This window comes from Oxyura jamaicensis, chromosome 1 (genome assembly GCF_011077185.1).
Source record: "Oxyura jamaicensis isolate SHBP4307 breed ruddy duck chromosome 1, BPBGC_Ojam_1.0, whole genome shotgun sequence".
Lineage (NCBI taxonomy): Eukaryota > Metazoa > Chordata > Aves > Anseriformes > Anatidae > Oxyura > Oxyura jamaicensis.
In genome coordinates this window covers 5,415,370-5,438,783 of record NC_048893.1, presented here as the reverse complement: position 1 = coordinate 5,438,783, position 23,414 = coordinate 5,415,370, and the positions used below count along the sequence as shown (strand labels likewise).

The 23,414-nt window shown below is 40.4% G+C and overlaps 1 protein-coding gene across 17 annotated transcripts in view; it reads right to left on the bottom strand.

Moving 5' to 3' along the window:
- CELF2 (CUGBP Elav-like family member 2) overlaps window positions 1-23,414 on the bottom strand; it is a 565,285-nt gene that overhangs the window by 69,684 nt on the left and 472,187 nt on the right. For all 17 annotated transcript variants that reach the window (XM_035315484.1, XM_035315498.1, XM_035315490.1 and 14 more), the window contains 2 exons: window positions 10,220-10,268; window positions 1,275-1,409 (listed from right to left, as the gene is read on the bottom strand). In XM_035315484.1, coding sequence (XP_035171375.1) covers window positions 1,275-1,409; window positions 10,220-10,268 — 184 coding nt within the window. The remainder of the gene's footprint in view (window positions 1-1,274; window positions 1,410-10,219; window positions 10,269-23,414) is intronic.

Sequence of the window (23,414 nt, the reverse complement as noted above, 5' to 3'; positions counted from 1 at the left end):
ATGAAATATATAGCAATACATGCAACTTCCCCTGCTGAAATGTATAGGCTTTTTAAACGAGCTGGGCTGCACACAAAACAAAAACGTCTGCTTCTCAACCCCAGGCACAAATTGTTGCACAAAATACTGAGGATCCTACAGCCTACAGTAAACAAATAGATCTGGAAGTAAAAAAAATAATAAATAGAGCTATATCTATATGTAAGATGGATCCAATTATTTTTTCTGTGCCTTTTGAAAATGTAATAAAATGCATAAACTGTGCTATGTTTTTTTTTTTTTTTAATTTATTTCAATTGAAATAGAAGTGATGTTCTTCACAGCTCCACACTTAAAATTACTTTGCTCCCCATGCCATTACATGACAGCAGCTAGTAGCACAGAATCTTTTCCCAATGAACGATGGGGCTGTCACGATGCCCTGTTCTACTCAGTGCCACCCAGCGCTGAGTTTGTGGAAAGGTTCATAGTCTGAGAATAATTTCAGGTCCACGTACCATGGAGTTAATATGCAGTCTGTGTCATCAATATACATTTATTTTTCTTTTCAATATGTTTTCAGAGAGCCTTTCCTGAAAAGGCACTTCTGCATTCAAAAAGGGTCACCAGCTATTGAAGCCTGTGCTGCACTTCATTTCCAAAGTTCAGGTCAGCTGCTTGACCGCTCTTGGTGGTGCCGCTTAACATAACACTTCTCCCCTGGTTTTCGGTTTGTGATAGAGGCACAAGCTCAAGAAACTCTTTTTACAAAGTTTGGTCCAGGTAAAGCTTTCAGATTCAAGCTAACCTCTTTGTTTCTGAGTTAGAGCAGACCTACGTTTTGCATATGGTTATAAAAAACACAGGAATGGAGGAGATAGTGGGCCAGTTCCCATGACCCTGTACATCTTCAAACAGTCATTTACAGTCCTTTTTTTTTTTTTTTTTTTTTTTTTTTTGGCCTTATGGTACAAAGCAGAAATGGGGTCAGGGAAGGATCTTTGATTTTGTGAGAGCAGAAAACTGAGGGTGTGTTCTCAGGGTGCAAAGGAACCTTCCAGCTGACAAACAGTGCGATAACACAAGTTAATATGTTGGCACCAAGACCTTTCTGACACTGGAAATAAAAGGTGATAATTTCAGTCACCATGAAAAGTTCATGCGGATACCTTCATCACGTGGGACGTATTACAGCGTAACCTCTAGCTGCAGACAGCAGCTATGCCTACCCTGACTGTGACATATAGCTCCCAATTAGTGGTTAAGGAAAGAGACTTTACAGACTGCACACTCACCTCTGCTCAGCCCATCAGGTCCCCGAAGGATTCGGCATTCTTCTATCTGGCCGAACGGAGAAAACATCACCCTGATATCATTCTCATTACACTTCTTCGAAACCATTCCTATGAACAATTTTCTGTCTTCCACAGCTAGAAGATAAAAATAATGAATGAGCAAAGGCCATTTCATCTTTTTCCTGTGATCAATGCTTCATTACCACATCAAACCAAGCTCCAGTCATGTGAGTCTGGCTCTGTAACTGAAGACAAGTCCTAAGGCAAACACTTTATACTTACAACCTCCCTTCCCCTCCTCCCACCCCCACCCAAAATCACTCAGTTTTCTTTCTCTCTCTGCCTTTTTTTTAGTGGTGGTTGCTGTTTATATAACATATTAATTGGCTGCCTTAGTCATTCTGCATATGTCTCCCCCATCACAGCTTCTAAGAGAAAAGCATCTTCTGTTGAAAAGCGTAAAGATATCTTTGCATAGATTTTAATTCAGATAAATTCCCTCACCTCCCTCACGTATGAAAGAAATCATGACAGGGTTGAAGGTGAAGAGGGGATTGTGCACGTAATGGTTTGAGCTAATGAAAAATATTCCTGAGAAATGTTTTGAGAGAGAGGCTCCTGTCTTAGCTTTCAATTTCAACCAACTTAATGCATGGCACTCGGAAAGCAGACGTGTAAACCCACTGCTCTGGAAAAAGAAGACATTAAATTTTCCTGCTTTTTTTTTTGGAGTGATCCAGTCCTCTCCCCTCCAAGGGGGCACAAGGCATATTCTAGGGCAGCACTTCAACAAGGGGGCTGCATAATGCTTTCCAAGAGCCAAACCCTTTGATTTGTAATGATGCTGATTTTGCAAAAACAAACAAACAAACAAACAAAAAACAAAACATGAAAAAGGTGCTTTACCTGACTTATTGATAGAATTTTTGCCTGTATTGTCACCAAAATCAGCAAAAGCTAGACTGCAGCAGCAGGACTCAGGCAGTCCTGTTAATCAAACTTGTCTACAGCTCTAGAACTGCAGGCTTGTGTTAAAAATGAAACAGGTTCAAACTTAATGCTCTCTGGAAAGACTCAAAAACGTTAACACACCATCCCATCTATATTAAACCCCAAATCTAAGCGCTTATTATACAGTATATACACCAGTCCTTTCTTCTTCTCTTGAAATGGCATGTAAATCCAATTCACTGTTAATGAGCAGACTGTCAGAGTTTGCAGGGATGCAAAGAGAGAAGGAAAGCTTTACTCCAGAGAGGCTGCAGTGCACTTACTTATTTCTATTATTGTGCAAATTATTTTTGTAATGAAGTATTTTCATTTCTGGGCCTACGAAAAAAAGAAAAAAAAAAAAGAATCTTCTGTTGCTCTCCAACCCTCTCTCCTTGTATTAGTACAAGTTTGTCAAATGGAAAAAATTGCGGCTGAGGAATAAGGAACTGCATCTATTTTCATAAGATGTTATTTGTGTTATACTTCAACACTTTAAGTGCATTTCATAATTTCAACAATAAAAAGAAGAGGTTCATGTTTATTGATCACAAGAGAGATGTTTGAAGTAATTTTTTTCCTTAGAACTGTAGAGTTTAAAAAGTATTTGTAGCTTTTATACAGGCAAGCACTGAGACCAGGCATTTTTCAGAATCCAAACCAGAGACCAGCCCCTACAATCTCAGCTTCTTGCTCGAGAAGCTGGCAAGAAAATTGGTGTGAATTTAACACCCGGGAGAAGTTTTTCTCAGCAGATTCCTCAAGTCTCAACATTTTCATTCACACTTTATATTGGGGTTCCATTGGCAGGTTAACCCTTCAGGAAAGGTTAACAAACGAGGAATGCATGGGATGAGCCAGGTACACAGAGATCAGCAGCTGAACAGTGGGATTGCAGATGAGACTCGAAGTTGGGATTTATACATAAATATATGCCTTTCAATGAAACTTTATACCTGATCCATAATACACAATTGGTTTTGGTGCTGCAAATAATTATTTTAAGGATGGTGAAACTGAACTGGCTTGCTCACAGCCACGAGGAGAGTCTGGGTACTCACTTTTGCTGGTGAAAGGAGGCCTGTAAATTGGCTGATTTTTTTACGTTCCCTTCACCAGTCTCTTTGAGGAAGGTCTCTGGCCTGCCTGCTCCTTCAACAACAGCCAAACACTATGGCCAGGGCACAGGAAAGGGTATGAGCAAGGGGCTCTGCTGGGCTGCCAGGCATTTCTAAAGATTTTTCACGCTGCACACCGAGGTCAGGCTGCGGGAAGCCCAGGTGCCACCTCTAACCTTCCGCCTGTGTGTCATCTAGTACCCAGGCAGTTAAAATGTGAGTTGATTTTAGGCTACCCAAAGAGTGACCAGATTCCAGCCCCCTCTTAAAAATAGCTGCTGGCCTTGTCAGATAAGTGCCTGCCATACAGTTCTAGAGTAAGGAGATGAGGATCCTGCTTAGGTGCAAGGACAATGACTCAAACCAAAGAAATTCACTCAGAGATTCAAAAAAAAAAAAAAAAAAAAAAAAAAGATCTTTCACTGATGCAGGGATCCTCACCCTGCCCCACAAAGCAAACAGAAGCCACCAGGGTGCCAAGGAGCCCCCACCGCTTCTCTACCCCTCCAAAGCAAATGGGAGGGCTTTGTTTTAATTTTCCGAAGAGTAACAGATGACAAACTCCCCACCGGCCTCCTTCAGTTTTGCTAGTAAACCTATAAATATGCAATTGAACTAAGATGATTTGCAGGTTTTCAGCTTGAGGGTGATTTTATAGTAAATTAAACATCCAGCTCCCGTGTACTGTACATCTTAAAAATGCAGATTTCACAAAGAATGCTCAGAGTACAGAAAACATATTGATATGATGACGTGCCCTGCATTCAGTGCTATTAGTCAGTGCTGATCAGCGTTGAAGCTTAAGAAAATTGCTATTCTGTTTTGGCCAGGGGCCCAGCATAAAAAAACATTTAAAGGGACAATTGTCAGGCTCAGAATGACATGTTTTCTCTCCATCTGATGGAACATCTGATATTATTAGGCTGAAATAGTTTTAAACTATGTATTCTCACGCAGAGAAAGGAATGCTTTTTTACTTGCTTAAGGCTGGCTGACAGGATTTGTTTCTGCATTTTTGGTCAGCCACTTCTCTCCTTTCTGTCTAAAAGGAATACTTCCCTCCCTTGCAGATGTGGTGCGAGAATCAAATAGATAATGGACTGCAAGAAATATGGCTCAAGTGTATTTAGAGGTTAGCAAACTCCCTGTTCGATGCTGCCTTGCCTGTGCACATTGAGTTGCTCCCACAAACTGTAAAAAGATGAGCTCAGCATTAAATCCATGCAACCCAACAAAGTGTGGAGACTGGAAGGGTGCTACCCACTGCTGGTTTCAGAAAGGACAGCAGTTTCTAAAGCTATGTCCCCTAACTATACTCATCTAAAATGGAAGTTTCCAGTCCTAATCCCAGCTAAAACGTTATCTATTGGCTGTTACCAATGCCAAGAGGCCAGCTCCTCCAAAAAATCACCTCTCCTGACAAGACAGGACAGCTTGCTTCATGGGAGCCTCCCCTCTGCTCTGGACAATAATAGATGGGGCTGTAAACTTCCAGCTAGCTCCCAACCCTAACATGCAGATGTCCTCAGCTCCAGCCTCAGGGATGAGAGGGATAAGTGAGCTCTGAGGGAGTGGAGAAAGCCTGGAAGCCGCGAGTGCTTTGGGCAGTAAGAGCAGGGGAAGGAGAAAGCTGGGGGAAGGTCGTCAGGGCACAGGGGATGGTATTTGTGTGCACATATTTCAGAAACATTTTACTGCTGCTTGATGATTCTCTCTCCCATGCTAGGGTTAGCTTTCAATAATTCAAAATGCTGAAACTAAATGCAAAATTTTTGGCAAGCATTTGGTATCGTTGCTTTCTGACTCTGCTCATAGGCCTGTTTGCAAATTCTGGCTGTTTTGCACCACTCTGGTGACCTGAAGGAGACACCACTGGCTGCAAATAATGAGCAGGATGAGATGGCTGTGTGCTCTGCACTGATGGAGCAGAAGAAGGCAGAAGGTCACACCGAACAAGGCCTGAATTTTTAGCTTTGTGAAGAAAGGTGTGAAACTGCACAGCGTCGTGAGCAAATAATTGTGGGATTCACTTCTAATCCATCCAAACATGTAATGAATGCAGGTCAGCTCTGCTGCCCAGGCGGTTAGTGTGACACATCCAGTGCTGAACCTGCTGGATTTGAGGTGGGATTCTTCTGCCTGAATGCAGAAACCCTGTGTGTCGAGCAGCAGACATCTGTTTTATAGTAAAATGAGTTTTCTTAACTCCATCAAGACTAGGTCTGTGATGACTAGCCTCGGTATCACGCTTGAAGAGACCTATGTCAGCCATCAGAAGCTGGCAGAGGTGAAGTCCGCTACTGCTGGTGGGGGCTTCTTTCAAACCAGAGCCACCTGCTTTCTGAAAGTGCTACATTCAACTTGCAGAATAACATCCAAAATTTTCAGCTTTCCTCAATTTGCTTCATTAATGAGTATTTTGCATGAGCGTGCCCCCATTTCTCGGTTTGCGGTCTGTATTAGATCAGTTGTGCTAACCCAGGAGAATAAAGGAGAAGGGATTATTCCTGCATGCTAGGAAAGAATTAAACCTTGTAACAATAATGGGAAATCTGTCCTGAGACTCAACAAACTTTCCTTTTCTCTAACATTAAATCTCAAAAATTATGTCCTGAAAAATCAGTTATTTCCCTTTATTATGTATTTTGAAGGCTCCATCAGTTAAAGAGTATGCTTTCCATCCAGAAGTTGCCTTCTCTTTTGAGCAAATCAATAAACAGTTAATTATGTACAAATGGTAATATATTATTATTATTATTTTTTTTCATCCAGAAGGGAAGGGAGAAAAACAGACTTTTTATCCCTATTTGTAAGGCTGTGAAAAACCCTTGCATACAATCTGTCAAAGTCACACCTGGATCTGGAGCTGCCTGCATTAATTATCAACTTTTCTATGTGTTAGTGCTAACATATGGCATTTAATTACTCCCTCCAAATTGGCAAAGTTGTGCCACATAGAATTTCAGAATTATTTCTTCAAGTTTTCACTAATCAAATAAATAAAAATAAATGATAGGATCACACAAATAACCCCTTGCTCCCTCCCCCCCCCCCCCCCTTTTTTTTTAATGGAGAATTTTGTAATTTTCCCTGAAGTGTTGAAGCTTTGATCCATTTAAGAGTATACTGTCCTCAGGATATGTGCCTGAAAGTATTGACAGTATTCAAATCCTGGTCCAAGAAACATTTAAGTATTTGCTAACTGCATCATGTTAATGGCCACTGACAACTTAGAGCCAAACATGTTTGTGATTTTCTGCTTTAGAGTGCAGGTACCCCTTCTTTTTTGAAAAATGAGAAACAGCCTTAAGCAGCCAAGTATTGTGAGTGATTAACAGTTAAGATGAATCGAGCAGTGGTGGAGTCTTTGAAGTCTGGAAGCCATGCTTTTCTGGCAGGTATTCCTTAACTGAAACTTTGTAGATTGGTTAAAATAGCTACCAAGCAACATAAGGGTGGTCAGAGTAGACCTAATGGGTGACTAGAACAGGGCACACTACAAAATTAATCTGAAAATCTTTCAGGGTGGTACATTTCTCAACAATAAAAGCCTTCTTCAGAATCCTCCAGGGAAGACGAATTAAATAGACCTAAAAGCAAGTCTTTCTCCATCAACTCTAGCTGCTAAAAGCTCAGTGAAACTGATTAAGCTTTGCTTCATCTGCACAAGCAAAGAGTTGGCTCAGACACATGAGCTATTGTTCTCCAACTTCAGTCCCATACACAGGGACGAAATGGAGATGATTACATAGATCTATCTGCCACCCAGTTCCTACCCAGAAGAAAACAGACGTTCAGGTTGCTAATAAAGTCCTAATACCACAAAAATGCCCAGCCACTTAGTCAAACATGCCCAGGAGCTGGCTCTTCCATAACTTTCTTCCAGTTTCCACAAGGTGAGCTTGGCCTTTTGTGTTAAAGTGTAAGTTTGTAAAGTGATGCATAAAGACAGGAACAGGGATGAGGAATGAGGAGCATTCCGTCCTAGCACAGCTGGGCTTGGATGGTCATTCAGATCTTTTAGCAAGGGACTCAGGATGGGGAGGAGACATCTTATTACACAGAAAATACTGTTCTTTGAAAACCTCTGTAAGATGAAGGAGAGAAAATCCCCTTCATTCAGAGTGTGGTGAGGCACTGGAACAGGTTGCCCAGAGAGGTTGTGAACGCCCTGGAGGTGTTAAAGGCCAGGTTGGATGAGGTCCTGAGCAACCTGATCTAGTGAGTGGGGTCCTTGTCTATGGGATCTTTAAGGTCCCTTCCAACCCAAGCCATTCTATGATTCTATGATTCCTGCCATTGAAAGCTGAACAGGTCTCTCTAGCCTTTCACAAATGTGTGCGAGCTCAGAAGAACTGCAGTGAGTGTTCAACCTCTCCCACATATCTTTCTACAAGCTATTTGGAAATCCTGAACAAGAGAATTTCTTTAACCTCTTTGAAGCTTGAGAAACACCACTTTACCTATAAAATGTAGTGGGATCCTCCCATTACTCAGAAACCAAAGGGTTTCAAGCATTTCTAAAAAGCTCAAACACCATGGATCATGAAAACCAAAATTCCTTGGCATGCCTTCTTTCTTTTCCCCTTTGAACTTACCAATCTGGTTGAAGGAGTACAGTTTACACTTTGCTATTGGCACAGATAATATACCTCCTCAGATGGATAGCCTGAAGCATATGGGAAACACATGCCAAACAGGCCTCCACCTCCCCCAAGCTGCTGTTTTTTTTTTTTTTTTTTTTTTTTTTTTTTTTTTTCTATTTTGGTTCTCCAGGCTGCTTGCAAACTCTTGCCTTCTCCATGGATCCTACTCCTACGCCCCGTCCTTCTGAGGAGCTGTGCTATTGTTCCCATCATCAAGGTGTCAGTTTGCCTTCTGTTTCCTCAGTCATTAGAAACGAAGGGTTCACCACCCTCTGAACATGCCTACCAGAAGCATATACACTCTCCACAGGTCTAAATTTAAAAGGGTTTTTAATTTGACAATGATGATTGCCTTTGATTTGTTGACATGTTTTTCTCAAAATACAAAGAAGTCACACACACAAAAAAAAAAAAAAAAAAATCCCTCATTATTTTCATGCTAGAGATAGGTGCAAGAGAATACTCTGAAGATTAATAAGAGTATTCCCACAGTGCAGACAGGAGTATCGTGTGGATAACCCCAGTCTAACAGCAGCAGCGAGGAGCTAATTTACCCTGCTTTGTAAGCGCTGCAGAGCAGGACAGGGTTTGCACAATTCCCCATAGTGCTTTGCCAATATGTTCAATCTTCTTTAGGAAGAAAAATGAGGAATGACTAAGTAATTCCTTGGGAGTTTACTTCAGCCCCTTGGCTCTTACATTTCTAATTTGCCAATGAACTTGAGGTGAAATTTATTTTTGAAAAAAAAAGAACCTGTGTAGGCTAAGTAGTTCAGAGGTTCCAGGCCAGTCTTCCTGTATCTTAGGGAAAACTTTGCCCACTGCAAGCACAATAAATACAAGGGGGTGAAATTTTGATTCTAGCAGCAGCTCTCACGTGCTACAGTGGGGACTGAAAAGTTTGGTCCTCCTGTTCATTCCTTGGCCTCTCTTCTGAGCATTCAAAGAAAGCAACAAATTGCTGCTAAAACTCTGTCTGTGGACATCCCAAGAGAGAAAACACCACTCCCTTACAAATGGGTGGTGGCCCAAATCTCCTATGCTTGTGGCCAGTTTTGTTTTGAAAGTTGTCATAATTGGAAACCTAGCATAATGTGAAGTTTTAATTTCCTTCCAAACTTTTTAATCCTTGGAGAAGCCTGAAAATGGGATGCACTACAATTAGCACAAAAGAAGCCTTAAAAAAGCCTTGCGGAGAGATTTAGAGCCCAATCATAATTTACATTTGCAGGTATGTAGATCTCTAAGTGCACGGCTTCTGCCCTGATTACTAATTAATGAGGTGCAAAGATGCCTGTTGGAGGAACCAGCTCTGATTATGTGGGCCTTATGGGAAAAAGAAGCTCTTGCAATCTAAGAAGGCAGATGATATCTTTAACATATATTTTAGAAAATTACAGGAACAAATCAAGGGGCAAAATATACACATGTATATATTTTTAAAGAATCACACACAGCCAGGCTACGTTACCATCCGATTATCTTATTTCCTTGAATATACAAACCTGGCGTGTTTAATAGATTGAGAATGCTGTCTATTTTGCATGTCATATACATCCACTTAGGCAGTAACCTAGTATTCTGAACGGATATTACTGTCATTATAGCATTCATTTTACAATCGTTGAGAGTAAGTATATAGAGAGATGCAAGGTGGGTTTCCCAGTTCAGAACTAAGCATATCATTAAAACCTAAATTTGGTTCAGATTCAGAACAGCATCCCAGCATCTTTCTATAAAACAGAGGTTTAGGCAAATATTTAAGGCCCATCAGCTGCTTACACTGTTTGATAACATTGGAATGTTCTTTTTTGTTTCGTTTTGTTTCTTTTTTTTTTTTTTTTCCTTTTCACCATTAAAATTTAATCTCCATCTTATCAATATTGGGTGCTTGGGTGCTCTTGGATCACCTCACTGCTAGGAGTGAACACAAGTGAACAGAGGTGTAGCAAGGTAGGCCATGACATACAGCAGGTACAAGGGAAGATCGTTTTTCTGAACATATCCTTCCTTCTTTAAAGCTGAGGATAAATGAGAGTTCAGAGTAGGTCAACATCTTTCCTGACCTGTCAGGTATAGGAAAACTGCCTTATATAATTTTCACCACACAAGGAGTAAAGCAAAAATTCTCACAATGTTTTGTTTGCTTTCGTGAAAAGAGAGTCACAGTTAGGTAAAAATAAACACATACCATTGGACTTTTCACTGTCTGCGGGTTTCATCTGAATAGGATGATGCATCTAAAAACAAAAATGAGAAAGAGTAAGGCAGGTTGGATAGTCATAAAAATCAAGAATCATGTTTTTAATGAGGGGCTAAAAGGATACATGATCAATATTAAACATGTTGAAATGATATAACTTCAAAATAACACCATATTATAGGCTTTTAAGAAATATAAAATGGTAAAGGAGCATTTTATAACCAGGAAGATTAAAAAAAATAGATCATTGGGCCCACAGGACTCATATAAAACTTTAATTTGCCATATCTAGTTTCAGAAGACCTCTAAAGTTACAGCCCTCATTAGTTTATGGCATGCTTGGTTTCTGTTTTACCAACTTTTTTTTCTTGAGCTCCACCACTGCCAAGACTGAGATGGAATTTTCAAGTAATTTAAGAGCTCGCAAGCATTTCAAACATACTCAAAGGAGTTTAGTTTGACAAATGAACTTTGCTTGTAATTAAAAAAACATGTGCTGCTGATTCTTTCAGGAGTGAAGAGGAAGACTTGTGCTTCCTATAATAGCTTCCTATAACTCTTTAGTATCTTTTTTTTTTTTTTTCCCAATACATTATACATTCATTCATAAAGCTTTCATCACAACACTGTACAATTCTGGCTTCCATAAAAGCTATAAAAGCTCCTAGCACTTTTTCCTTTTCAACCTCTTCCTTCATTTGTCTCCTTCTTATTGCAAAAGAAAATGTGTGTAGTGAGCTATGCTGTACATCTCATGGCATCTTACCCTCCCACACCTGAAATAGTGTTTCCTTGGCCTTCATTGCTAAATGATGCTCACCCACCTTCAACTGCTGACAATTCCAACAAGGTTTTCACCAACAGTTTTCTCTTAATTCAGGAATATAAACACCACAACAGCTGAGTCCTCTTTGATTAGAGAGTGCATGCTGCTTCTACTGGATATTGGTTATAGTCAGCCATGGGTCTACTCTGATGGTTTTAGAAGGATTTTGTTATAGCTTCTCAAAAGCCCTCAGAAAGGGCCCTGCATTGTGTTTCAATAGGAGAGATGCTTAAGCCTGCAAAAAAACCCAACTCTTATTTTTTACCATTGGGCTCTGAAGAACTGCTGGGATTTGACTGCACAAACCTTAAGGCAGCAGCGGGGCCGCTGCCTTTACTCTCTTCAGCAATTCTTCTCCATTTCACATGAACATGTAAAAACCTGTGCTCTTTCTGCTTTTGTAACATCTATCGGTGCAGCAAAGCTGAGTATTGGCTGAAAATGTCAGCAGCAATTTTGTGTTTTTTATAAAAGACTATTATGACAAACATGATGTTGGAAAACAAGAACAGCTGAGCAAGAGAGAATATCCATGCACTCATATCAAATGCACTTTCAAAGCAGCACAGAAAACCAAATCTGCATTGTGTTTGGTGGAGTCACTTAACCTCCAGGGACGTAGCTGCTAGATTCTTTACTGAATATACAATATCGCTGTGAATATTTCCGTAAGATTTACTCAAAGTCCAGAATGCACTCTGGCCCTACAAATCAATGTATTCCTTGCGCTGCTTACAAAATTCCCCACTGTGCCCTAAGGAAAAGGCAAAGCCACAAGGTTGATGTAGTCACCAGGATGCATAAATTTGCTTCAATTTTAACAGTTCTGTTCTGTTTGAATTATTTGTTTCCGAGACAGACTTAAAGAGCCCTGCACTTGTCTGTCACCACTCTAATTCGATCTAATTTATATAAAAAAGTGACCTTATATTGTACTCTATCTTCTTTAACCAGTGCTTAACATTTATCCTGGCATCAACAATACGCTGGGCATTGCAAGAGACTTGAAATTCATGGGAATGGGATGCAGCATGTCCACTCAGCAAACAAAAGCTGAACAAGGAAAAAAGGTGCAACTTGCTCCAATGAGCCCAGTGCAGGTACTTGCGTCTCTGCAGAGCCACAGGAAGGTGAAGAAATAAAGAAAACAAAATTGAGTTGTTTGCATTGTAAGAGGGTGCAAATAAAGAAAAACTGAGATAGTAAAACATATCTCCTAATACTAGAGGCCCAGGAGGATGTACGATAATTTCTGATGACTACTAGAAACATCACTTCTCAGTTCACTGTAAATTTGGGAATATGCAAATTATTGAAAAGCAACCCAAATCCAGGCCATATATAGACTGCTAATCTATCACTCTGCCTAGCTCCATTTTATGTCCCTAAGTGGATATACTTTGAATAAATGCAATTTTAACAATGCTAAAAACCTTTCACTTTACAAACCTCTTGAACTAGAGACCTTTGGACCTAACTCATGTAAAGAAGTTATTTTTGCAGTTCCACAGTCACCATGTAAAGATTAGGGTTACCTGGTAAACAGTTACCACATCAGAAATTATCCTCTTCTGTTTTGCATAATTACCTCAAGTTCATTAAGTCAGTAATCAGTTATGCTTGCAAAGAAAGAGGCATGATTTAACAAGATGTTCCAACTAGGTGTTGACTTGATTTCAAAGGTTCCTGCTGAAAACCCAGGGTCCAAATTCTCTTCTCACCAGCAAGTCTAAATCAGGAGGAACGCCACTGTGCTTAACAGAATTATATCAGTGCAAAACTAATAAACGATTCAGATCAGGCCTGAAGGGTTTAAACCACAGAATAGCCATGGCAAAATGGATGCGATACACAAACATGGCTTCAGCAAAGAGGATGGTGGAAAAATACGTTACTGACAGTTCCCTAACATGAGAGGGCTCGTGTTGAAGCTTGTTTAACCCTGACCATCACCAATTGATACGTTAACAACCTTTAACACTAGATTCAATAAAACATGCCATTTATAACCTGAAATGGGTTTTACAGAGTCACTGGTTCGCATCTCATTATTTAACTCATTGCTGACCTCTAGAGACAACTGCCGTGACAATACATATTATAAGCTCTCTACCCATAAAATATTTAGAAGTAGGTGTAAAAAGAAGGGAAGGGAAGGGAAGGGAAGGGAAGGGAAGGGAAGGGAAAGAAGATGAATTATAAGGCGTGAAGTAAGTAAGAAAATTAAAGGGGCAGAGACAAAGGCTAAATAGGTACTATCCTTTCACTCTACAACAAGCAAAAGAGAAAATAATCTGCACATTTTATATCTTGCTTGTATAACTGTAGGCTATAAAATAATAAAATAGCTGTGCTTTCTGAGGCCCTCCAAAAGATTATAGATGATATAAACCTGTTTCAAATTAGATGCCACCCACTAGAATCATGTCATCTACTGAAATGAAGGATTTCATGTCTTATCAGAAAGCTGTTATTGTAGCTATACATCACAAAGCCGTACACTTATGGATCTCAAGGTAAGTGATTTCTTAGTATGTCATGTTGTCATACAGAAAAATAGGAAATGCCTTTTTCTGTGCTTGAAGAAAGCTCTGCCTATAAAAATACAGTATTTATGACTGCACATTTGTAATTAATAAACAGGAAAAAGTGAGAAAAGTAACGACAGCAAATAATTTACACATATTAACATCATCCTGCTCTCAGACCTATAGTGTAAGGGAAGAGCACAGCTCTTAGACAAGTTCTTTCTGAGGGTGGGCAGCCTCCCTAGCAAGCACTGTGCACGGGACTATCGCAGCCAGACTGGAGAATGGGCTGTGAGGAACGATCCCTCATTGGCAACATTTTAGAGAGCTCCACTGGATGCAGTTGTACAGCCAGTAATGGCCTAACTGAGCTTTCCTCACCCTTGTTTCACAATGAAGAGCAGGCAGATGCCTGTTGCCCAAGGCTGGCAGTGCCTTTGTGGCAGTGCTGTCAGCCACAGAGGCTCCACATGAGGCCTGTGTAGTAACGGAGGCCACAGAAAACCTGAGGCCTAGTACGTCACTGCTGCTCTTTGGGCTCACCCCAAACAGAGGTGTTGATGTGGTCCACAGGGTAACAAAAATCACAAAATCACAAAGGGGAAGAAACTGTTGTAAAACATAAAATCCTGAATCCCACAGAAATCAAAGGGAATCCATCTACTAGCTATGTCCAGGGTAGCAGGACCAAGACATGGCCTATGATTACAATTGACTAGTTATGTCTTTTTTTCCCCTCTTTTTCCTGAGTACACACCACTATATGCAAATATAACTTTATCAGAGAAAAAAAAACTCAATGGAGCTAACCAAAAACCTCTCAAAGGCACGGATCCTCTCCAGCTTTAGAGCCTCACAGTCATCTTTTGAACAATAATAATGCTACCTATTTACATTCTTGTCAAAACCATGTGACATCTGCATGGGAGAAAACAAGCCGGCTAAGAGTCTATTTCTGGCAAAAATATTGCAAGGAAATTAGATTAACCTGGGTGGAATTCTGTCTGGGAATTTGGAGTCTGTCGTGGTGATTAAGTCATCATTTCTGTCAGATTACTCTAATCGGCTGTCAAATACGATTCCACAACCCCATCTGTAACTTGGCATCCTCGTTATTCAGCCGATGTTACCTTCTGTATACAAAACAAACACCAAACAAGGAGGTGTGTGCAGCCTAGCATTTAGCGGAGTCATTAGCTGTGATTACTATTGTGTGCTTTCGCGTTGCGCAACAACATCAGCTTACAGCTTCTTTTATTTATTCAGGGGATGTTGAAAATCAGGTGCAATCTTAAGCTGTGAGTGCTAGCGATGAGCTGGGAAGAATTCATCCCAGGCATGGCTACTCACAGGACCAGCATGGGCTGAATCACCACTGTCTTACGAGAGATTGCCTAAATCTCATTTCCCAGTTGTCAGCACACTTGGTGTAAGGATGGGCACCTGCTTTCCACTCATTTTCTAAGGGGAAATGGATGCTCAGATATGCTAGGTAGGCTAAAGACTACCTGCGAGCAGAAATTTCTGTGAGGGAGGCACGGTTTGCAGGCTGAAGCACTCAGCACTTTAAACAAACTGTATCAGTTGCTGCAAGAGGAGGTATTTTGTTATATATATGAATGTGGTTGTCTCACAGAGCACTGTGGTGATTAAAAAGCAGGAAATGCCTTTCAGTGAAAGTAAAGGAGCTGATGGGCCCAATTTGCTGCAGCTGTGTTGAGTCTGAAATTTGGGTGCCCTCAGCACCTCAGAAACTCTGGCCATGTAATTAGACTATGAAAAATCATTATTTTACGATCCATTACAACAGCACCTTCATGCACGATTACTACATCTGTTAGCAGCTTTGATTCCCCATTCCTGCTATTGCAGACTGCAAAGGACTCAGTGTGCTCACATCGCTCCTCATGCCTCAAGGGAAGAAAACCCTTGGTCAAGAAAAGACTCTGAATGTATATAAACCTGCTCGTGCCTTCACCCAGCTTAGCATGTCAGTCAGAAACCGTTGCCTAAAAGTCCTCTGAACACCAAGGGAGCTTAGGGAGCATGTGGGGAGGATGTCACCCATGACTCCTCACAGGAGTTGTCTTACAATTCCTCTCATCATCTTTCTACAACACTTTAAAGCAGTCTGAAGATTCCTAGAGCTCTTAGGCCTCTTCAGACCTGTTTCCTTCTTCTCTTCTCTGTCATCTGCTGTGGCAATATGTGTCTAGCTGTGCCCCAGCTCAGTTTGTCCCTCACCCGTCACCCTCACAGACCACATCACGGGGAAACACAACACAAGCTCAACCTTCTCTCAAGCAAAGGGTAAATTTGAAGAACTTGGGCTCCTCAGGTAACATCCAAACCAAGCAAACTGCAATAGCATTAAATGATGACAGCCTGCATGCATCTTGTCATTTTAGCACTTTGGGACTTGCTTCTTGCTAGCATCAATCATTGTTGAAGCCAAAGGGGACTTTCTTCACATTTTACACAACTCAGAGTTAAAGAGTGGTAGGAGAGACTGTGGGAGAGAGGAGAAGGTCCTTAACAGGACCCTAGTACTCTTCGTACTATAAAGCTATGGACTTTTGAGGACCAACAGGAAAATTAAATCTGAAAATATTAAGGAGCAGCATGAACAGGCTAAGGGCACGGATAAAGAAATGTGCCTAAAGAGGTACTGGCACTGAAGAGAGTGGGGAAAATTTACATGCTTTGCCTAACCCTAGTCTGAAAATGAATTTAAAGTTTTCTCCATGCTACTGATCCAATCAGTGAATGCAGATGAATTAGACCAATAGTACATGGAAACTAAGAAGCCAAATCTCTATCTGCCAGGTTCCTGAGCACCTTCACTGGGTCTGGAAGTCAAGAAGAAAAGTATCAACAAAAGACTATGGGAAGAAGGGGAAATGGTTCACAAGCACCAGAGAATTAAACAGTTGTCAGTGTCTTCAGGGATTACTGTTTTTCTGGATTATTATGGGCAGACACCTCTGCCTCCCAGTCCCCCATTTCAGCTCTTGGCTCCCAAGTTTTTCAGTAGGGTCCTTGTGGAGGAGCTCTTGAGCATATTTCTCACATCACTTCAACAGCAACTTGTTTTGCTTTTTTAAAGCCTTGTGACTCACAAGTAATGCAAGTTTCCCAGAAGTGAAAGAGGTGTATTTTCCTGTCACAGAGAACTGTTTAGAATGACTTCTCTGGGGTCAGACTACTGTGAATTACACAGTCAATATCTGGCTACAGCTTCAGGTGCTTCTCCGAGAACCATGGACAGTCTCTTAGGACAAATAAATACTACTGAACAGAAGAGGCAAGAGATTGCTCTCTGACTCTTAAGAGAAGTTGTGTGGCACAGCTCGCTTTTGCACAGCTATACCTCTCCTTCCTCTCAAAGCAGGACGTCTTTGTCCACACTGCCTAGTGGGAATAGTGCCTATTCCACCTTATTCCCCCAAACATGACCACACATTGGCTGGGAAAGTATTAACTGTCACTGAGACCAATGCCATGGTATGCTTGCTTTACTAGCATAGACAGAGCTTTAGATTCCCAGTACTGGTTTATATCATTTGCCTTAGTTTACTCAGGGGTAAAAGGAGATTAAATGTGGATCCATCATGTAGTCTAACAAATAAATGCAAAGCAGTAGCTGTAACTGCCTGAGCGATGGTGTAGACAGAAGATTGTTTGCTGTCATTCTTTCATAAATCCCAATTTAAGGGATTTAAACCATGTTAGGTATTTATATGATTTTAGTAGTAGAAGAATGTGGTCTGTTACTTGGCCTCCTAGATTACTGTCAGACATATATATATATATATATATATATATATATATGTATTTTGGAGAGACAGGGAGAGAGGAAGAGAGGGAGAGAAGCAGGAGAAAATGAATATTGCTGGTGAGTGCCAAATATAGTTCATGCGGTAATGCATAACATCATTATTTTCTATTTAGAGCACAGAAAGAAGCATATAGCTTGCTTAAAACAAGTTGTTTCTTGTACAGGAGAACAGTGAAACTGCTGAAATTCAATGACTTTTGGAAGTCTTCCAAGCCAGTCATTTGCAATCCACCACATTCCTTTTCTTAAATACAAGTTAAATCGAACATTAGCTTGAGTGACTAAAAACAATGGTACACTTTAAAATAAATATAATATTCTAACAACTCCTTCCATAGTCACCCCAACATCCTGCTGCTCCTTCCATCCATTTACTAATTAGCCTGTAACTCTGCCTTCTTTAAAAACTGTACCCTCTTACAGAAATGAAAAAGTTGGCAGTCCTAGAAGTGACAACTTCACTTCGTAATGTACAAATAACTACTCTTGCTCTGTTAGCAGTTCTACTCCATTTATTTAATTCCTTCAGTTCTTACCACCCACACAATGGCAACGATTCCAGGACACATGCAAGCCAAGCAGAGTGGAGATAAGGAAGAGGAGGTATGACAAAATTTCTCCCTTCAAAAATCACATGGAAACCAAAGTGATTAACTATCTTTCCTTCAAACAAATGAGCCTTTACAGAACCTATTCAATCCTAAAAATAGACATTAAGTGGGATTCTATATCTTGTTGGGAATAATGCCTTGGGGATATTTTGTATCATCCATGCTTAAAAAGCAAACCCATTAGACATCTGAGCAAAACACCAGATATTATTTTAACAGCAAGAGTTATCTATCTCATCTGCAGCAGCAATAACTTTTGTTGACATTTTGCCAATTGAAGTTTGCATGCCAGCGTTTTTTTTTTTTTCCTTTGCATTAAACCGATAAGGCATAGAAAGATAACAAAGTGTCTCCATGACATTAATTGACTGCGTTTTAACACCCATTGAAGGTAGCTGTGAGAAGCCAAATTACTGTCCACGTTTCTCAGCAGAAAATGAAGTGTGGTGAAGCGGTGATCTGCCCGGAGTCACACAGTGCGACACGGTGTGGACCAGAATGAAGGGAGGCAGCCGTGCTGGCCTCACCGCAGCAGAGCCCAAGCTCCTCATGCTCTAATTGATTTCTCCTCCTAACACAACGGCGAGGTGCTTGCTGCTGCTATCTCTTTCTAGCAGAAAGGAAGATGATGGGAGAAAAAGAAAAACACCACAGAGGCTATATGTGATTCATCTACAGTTATTCTGCAACTGAGGCTAAATCTTTTAAGCCAGTATCTTGTGGTTTTATCACCAGGTATAGGTAAAGCAGTAATGAGGGGGTGTACTCCATCAAGCTTTTTATTTTTACAATACTCCCTAGATATCCTACCCAAAAAGTAACATAAGAACCTGAAGCAGTGATCCAGGATAGCTGGGGGAACCAAATACCAGCCAGGCTTTTGTGGTTTAGGGATCGGATCTAGTAACTAACACTGCCTCACAGTGCATTGTGTGGATTTGCCCAACATGACTTACATGCCAGGACTCAATTCCCAGAATGACACAAGCCTTAAAGTCAATGTCTCACTGGACATGACTCAAGTGTTCTGAAGTCGTACTTTCTTCCATCTCCCTACTCAGGCTTTGGAATGCTTTCCAGAAGTCAACAGAGGGTTGAGACTTAAAAAGGAGTACTTTTCCTTAAAAACTAAGAGCAACACACCTCCACCCCCAATATTAATATTTGGAAAATAGAAACAGAGCAAAGCCCAGACATGGTACCTGTTAGCTCACCGGCTATGAAAGGTCTTCCCACCTCCCAGCCTCTGAATGGGAATGAAGCAGAGGCCCCTAAATTGCCCCAGGTGGGGAGGCAGCACAGCAGTAGCTGTGCTTACTTGAGTGGTCTGCAGAGAAACATTTCACTTTTCTTCTAGCACAAGTCAAATCCTCTGCTTAGGATGCACTGGCTCCCGTTGCTTGGGGACTTTTGCTCTTCGCAGTTATGACTCCAGTACCTTTGAGGACTCAAGATGATGTTGCTGCAGGCTTTTAATTTTGACTTTCTAAATTTCGATCTTAAAAAACCTCTCCTGCTGCTGCATGGAAACCTTCAAGTAGCTCAGGCTGTGGACACTATTTTAGGGTGCTTATGTTTGAGTTTGGGCCACATGAAAACCCTCCCTTTCCACATAAATCCCACTGATTCCACATAAACATTGAGGATGACATTTAGAAACTTACCCAGAAAAGAAAACAATTCTCCTCCCCCTCCTCCTCCCTTCCAGAAAACAATCCCAAACAAAATCAAAATGAAATAATTATCTTTTAGGCTACTGATGACCATGAGGAAATTTAGTTTAAATTAAAGGTTTTTAAAAACATGCAATATCTTTTGTAATGCAAAACAAACTCAGCTGTGACTGAGGGCATGGCTGCCAGGATATGAAATGCTTGTTTTGCAGAAGTTTTATTTTAAGATTTATGCTGTTCTGTGCTTGCATGTACTGTCTCCTCTGTGAACTATGCTCTGGGAAAACACCATGTGATTATGCTCAGCAATATCCTCTACCTTTGCCAAGATGAAATTCAGGAAATAACCCTTTAAAGGGAATGACCAGGGATAGCAATGTCGCAGAAAGACAAGAAAGCGAAGTCAGGGGCTCCTCCATTTCTTTTACAACACTGTCTCATTCCCAGTTATCTTCTCCATTTTTGGCTTTCATTCAATAGGAGAGAAACCAGCCTCAACCACTCCCTCAGTTTCACATCACAGATTTTTCTGCTCGTTTACCAAGTGTATCTTCTGCCTGACTCTTTCTGCAGCATATAAGGTCACCTCGATCCAACAATGTGCTTGGTCTCCTCTTCTGACAGAAACTAGAGTCTATTATTTGGTACAAAACTCAAATTCTAGGCTATGGGATTTTTTTTTATGCAAAGCTTTTTAAAAGTTCTTGCTGGAAAGCTTTCATATTTGCATTACAATGTAACAGCAAGAACATCTTATAGTTAAAAAGTATGATTGAGATAAGTAAAATAAGCCCCCAAAGCATCCAAATTGTGACTTCTATTGAAATAATACCTTTTAAATTAGAGCAAAGGGTACAATTTATAGAGAGAGTTGGCACCGATGATGTGGGGCTGCTGCAGTTTTCACTTAGAAAAGGCATAGAATAGTTCTGAGTCCAAAATACTCTTTATTCACAATTTCCACCTCTCCTGCAGTGGGTCAGTTGGTCAAATTTCTCCCTGTTACCAAACACAAACTAATCCAGAATTCTTCAAAGATCAGATATGACCCCTAAACTACTTGATAACATGCACACCTATTTAAATATTGCAGGGAATAGCCAAAGCATTCAGGTAGAAAAGTGATTTTGAATGAAGATGTCAAAAATCCTACTTTCCTGACTGAGATCAGCTGGGGTAAATAGTACAGCTTTATTGTTAAACCAGTGGAGCCATAATATTTTACGCCAAATGAGGACATGGCTCATAAATTCTATTTAAGCTGTCCATGAGCTGAAGTTACAGGAATTTTCCACAACTATCCAGTATCAGCATCCAAATAAAAGCTCTCAATGTTATGCCAATACTCTGCAGTGGTGAAATAATCTGGCTGTGGAGATAGACTGAAAGAGATAGCTCGATATTTGATCCACCCATGAAAACAACATTGCTGCGGTCTCCAGCAGCAAGCACGCATACACACTATCCATGTGAAAATATGAATATCCAGTTGTGTATATACACACAATTACAAACTACAGTAAGAATATCCTGTTCAGTAACCATGTAATTTTGAACCACCCTTTGTATGAACTCATTCTCTTCAATTTTTCAGCATCTATACAGCTAAGGTACTTTGCCAGTGCTTTCTTTGGGGTAAAGAAAATATTTTTTACTCATATTAAGCATTCCGTATACATTCACAATGCTAATCTTAAGGAATTATAATGTATTTAAATATTTCTCTCAATAGGTGCTTGGGAAGTTAAATAAACAAAAAATTAAATGGGCAACATTAGCAGCAACATATATTTTTGAAGAATGAGCCAGTTCCAGCTGGCTGTGGTATTTGGACAGAGCTATGATTACGCTTTCATTAGTAAAAGGGACAGTATCAGAAACAATAAGGCCAAAATCAACCTGCCTCCACCCATTTGCAAAGCTCTGTATCAGCATCTGACCCTACATATGAACCTTAATGCATTTTCTAGAAATTGGGCCCCTGATTCCCCTGAAAAAAATAATAATCCACAACAATGTGCTTCATCTAGTGACTATAAATGCCAGTATGTGAAAAGCTGTCTGCTCTTACTTTTTATACTGCCTTTCTACTCAATTAGAAGCTTTCTCTGCATTATGCCCCAGGAGTAACATCTTCCTGCATAACTTGCCTAAAGGTCAAAGAAATCTCTTTGTGGAGATGGCTTCGGGTGGAACAGCTGGAAGCCAAGGACAGCTATCAAGAAGGTCCTCTGGTAAAACCAACTGAGCTGAAAGCTCTTACATCATGCATCCTACCTGCTCCAAAGGTAGCATTTTCAGCTACTGGGAAGTCTTGAACTCCCAGTTTTTGGGTGTATGCTATTTTTTTCGGAATGGGGTTAATTCATCCTGAGGGCTGTTGTGACTTGGTGAGGCTAGCAGAGGGTAACAAAAGCACAGGGGAGGACGGCATGGATGCAGGAAAAAAAAAAAAAAGAAAAAAAAAGTCACACCCTCTATTTCTGGCTCTCATGTCAACAAGGAAGAAGACGAGTGCCAGATACGAGAGCTGTTAGTTATCATGCCCCTTTTAAACTGGGACAAATCCAGGTTTTCTTTGCAAAATGGATGGGGTCACCAGAGGCAAGGGGCATGCTTGCTTGAGCAACCTTACGGAGTCCTCCAGACATGAGCATATAAGCACAGCATTTAGACTGACTGTAGTTATTACTTACCAGTAGCTTTCTTTTTGGTTAATCTTACATTTTTGTACAAACAGGGGATTCTATGTTAAGACAAGCATAGCAATTTCTTCCACTTCTTAGGAAATGTAGAAATGAGAGATGAAAAAAAAACAGTAACTCATCTGGAATGACTTAATTCCAGTAGAGGATTATTGCCTATCATATATTTTCTAATTCTTTCCTACCCCAACTGCCTCTAAGGACTAGGATTTAACTTTGTTTCATTTAGAAGATTATTCTAATTGGAGAGATACTGCTTTTCCCGATACTTGATCTAAGTTTTATTTCACCTCTTATGACTATAAATCCTCAATTCTGTGTACAATCAACAATAATTCCCATTTGTCATTGGCATTTGGGCAGTACAAACACTTGGCCCTGAAGGAAATAAATGTACCAGCTACATCCATGCTGCCGGGGATGCTTGGCAAGGTACTCCCGCAACAGCATTTATCCTCTGTGTTTTTCTTGCAATATTTGAAATGAACATACTGTATAATAACACTGCACATTTTCCTCTAAGGTATTGTCATGAATCTGCCACAAAATAATATTAGTCGCTGTCTGGTGGATACTTGCTCAAGTGATGGTCTACAACACAAACTACGCTCAGTCATTTGAGCCATTCACAGCTGAATGGAAATACAAAGGTATCACGTACCTCCAGTCTCTACAGGAGGCTGTAATCCCACGGAGAGATGCTGGCAGCAGTAAAGAACACTAGAGTGGTTTGTTTATTTTCACAGTGGAATTACAAGCTTCTTTTATGGAGGTACCTGCTTTTCAGTTCTTAGTTAAAAACTAATCTTATTCTCTGATTAGTGTCTTATTTTCCCCAATCTTATTTTCTACAACTCACTATGTTCTCTATCTTGAAATCAATGATAAGGCTCTACTTACACTTTTAAAAGATCGTTACAGACTTCCAATTATCCCTTTCAAACATGAGCTCCTTTCTTTTCTTTCTTTCTTTCTTTTTTTTCCCCGTGTTTTTCCTTCAGA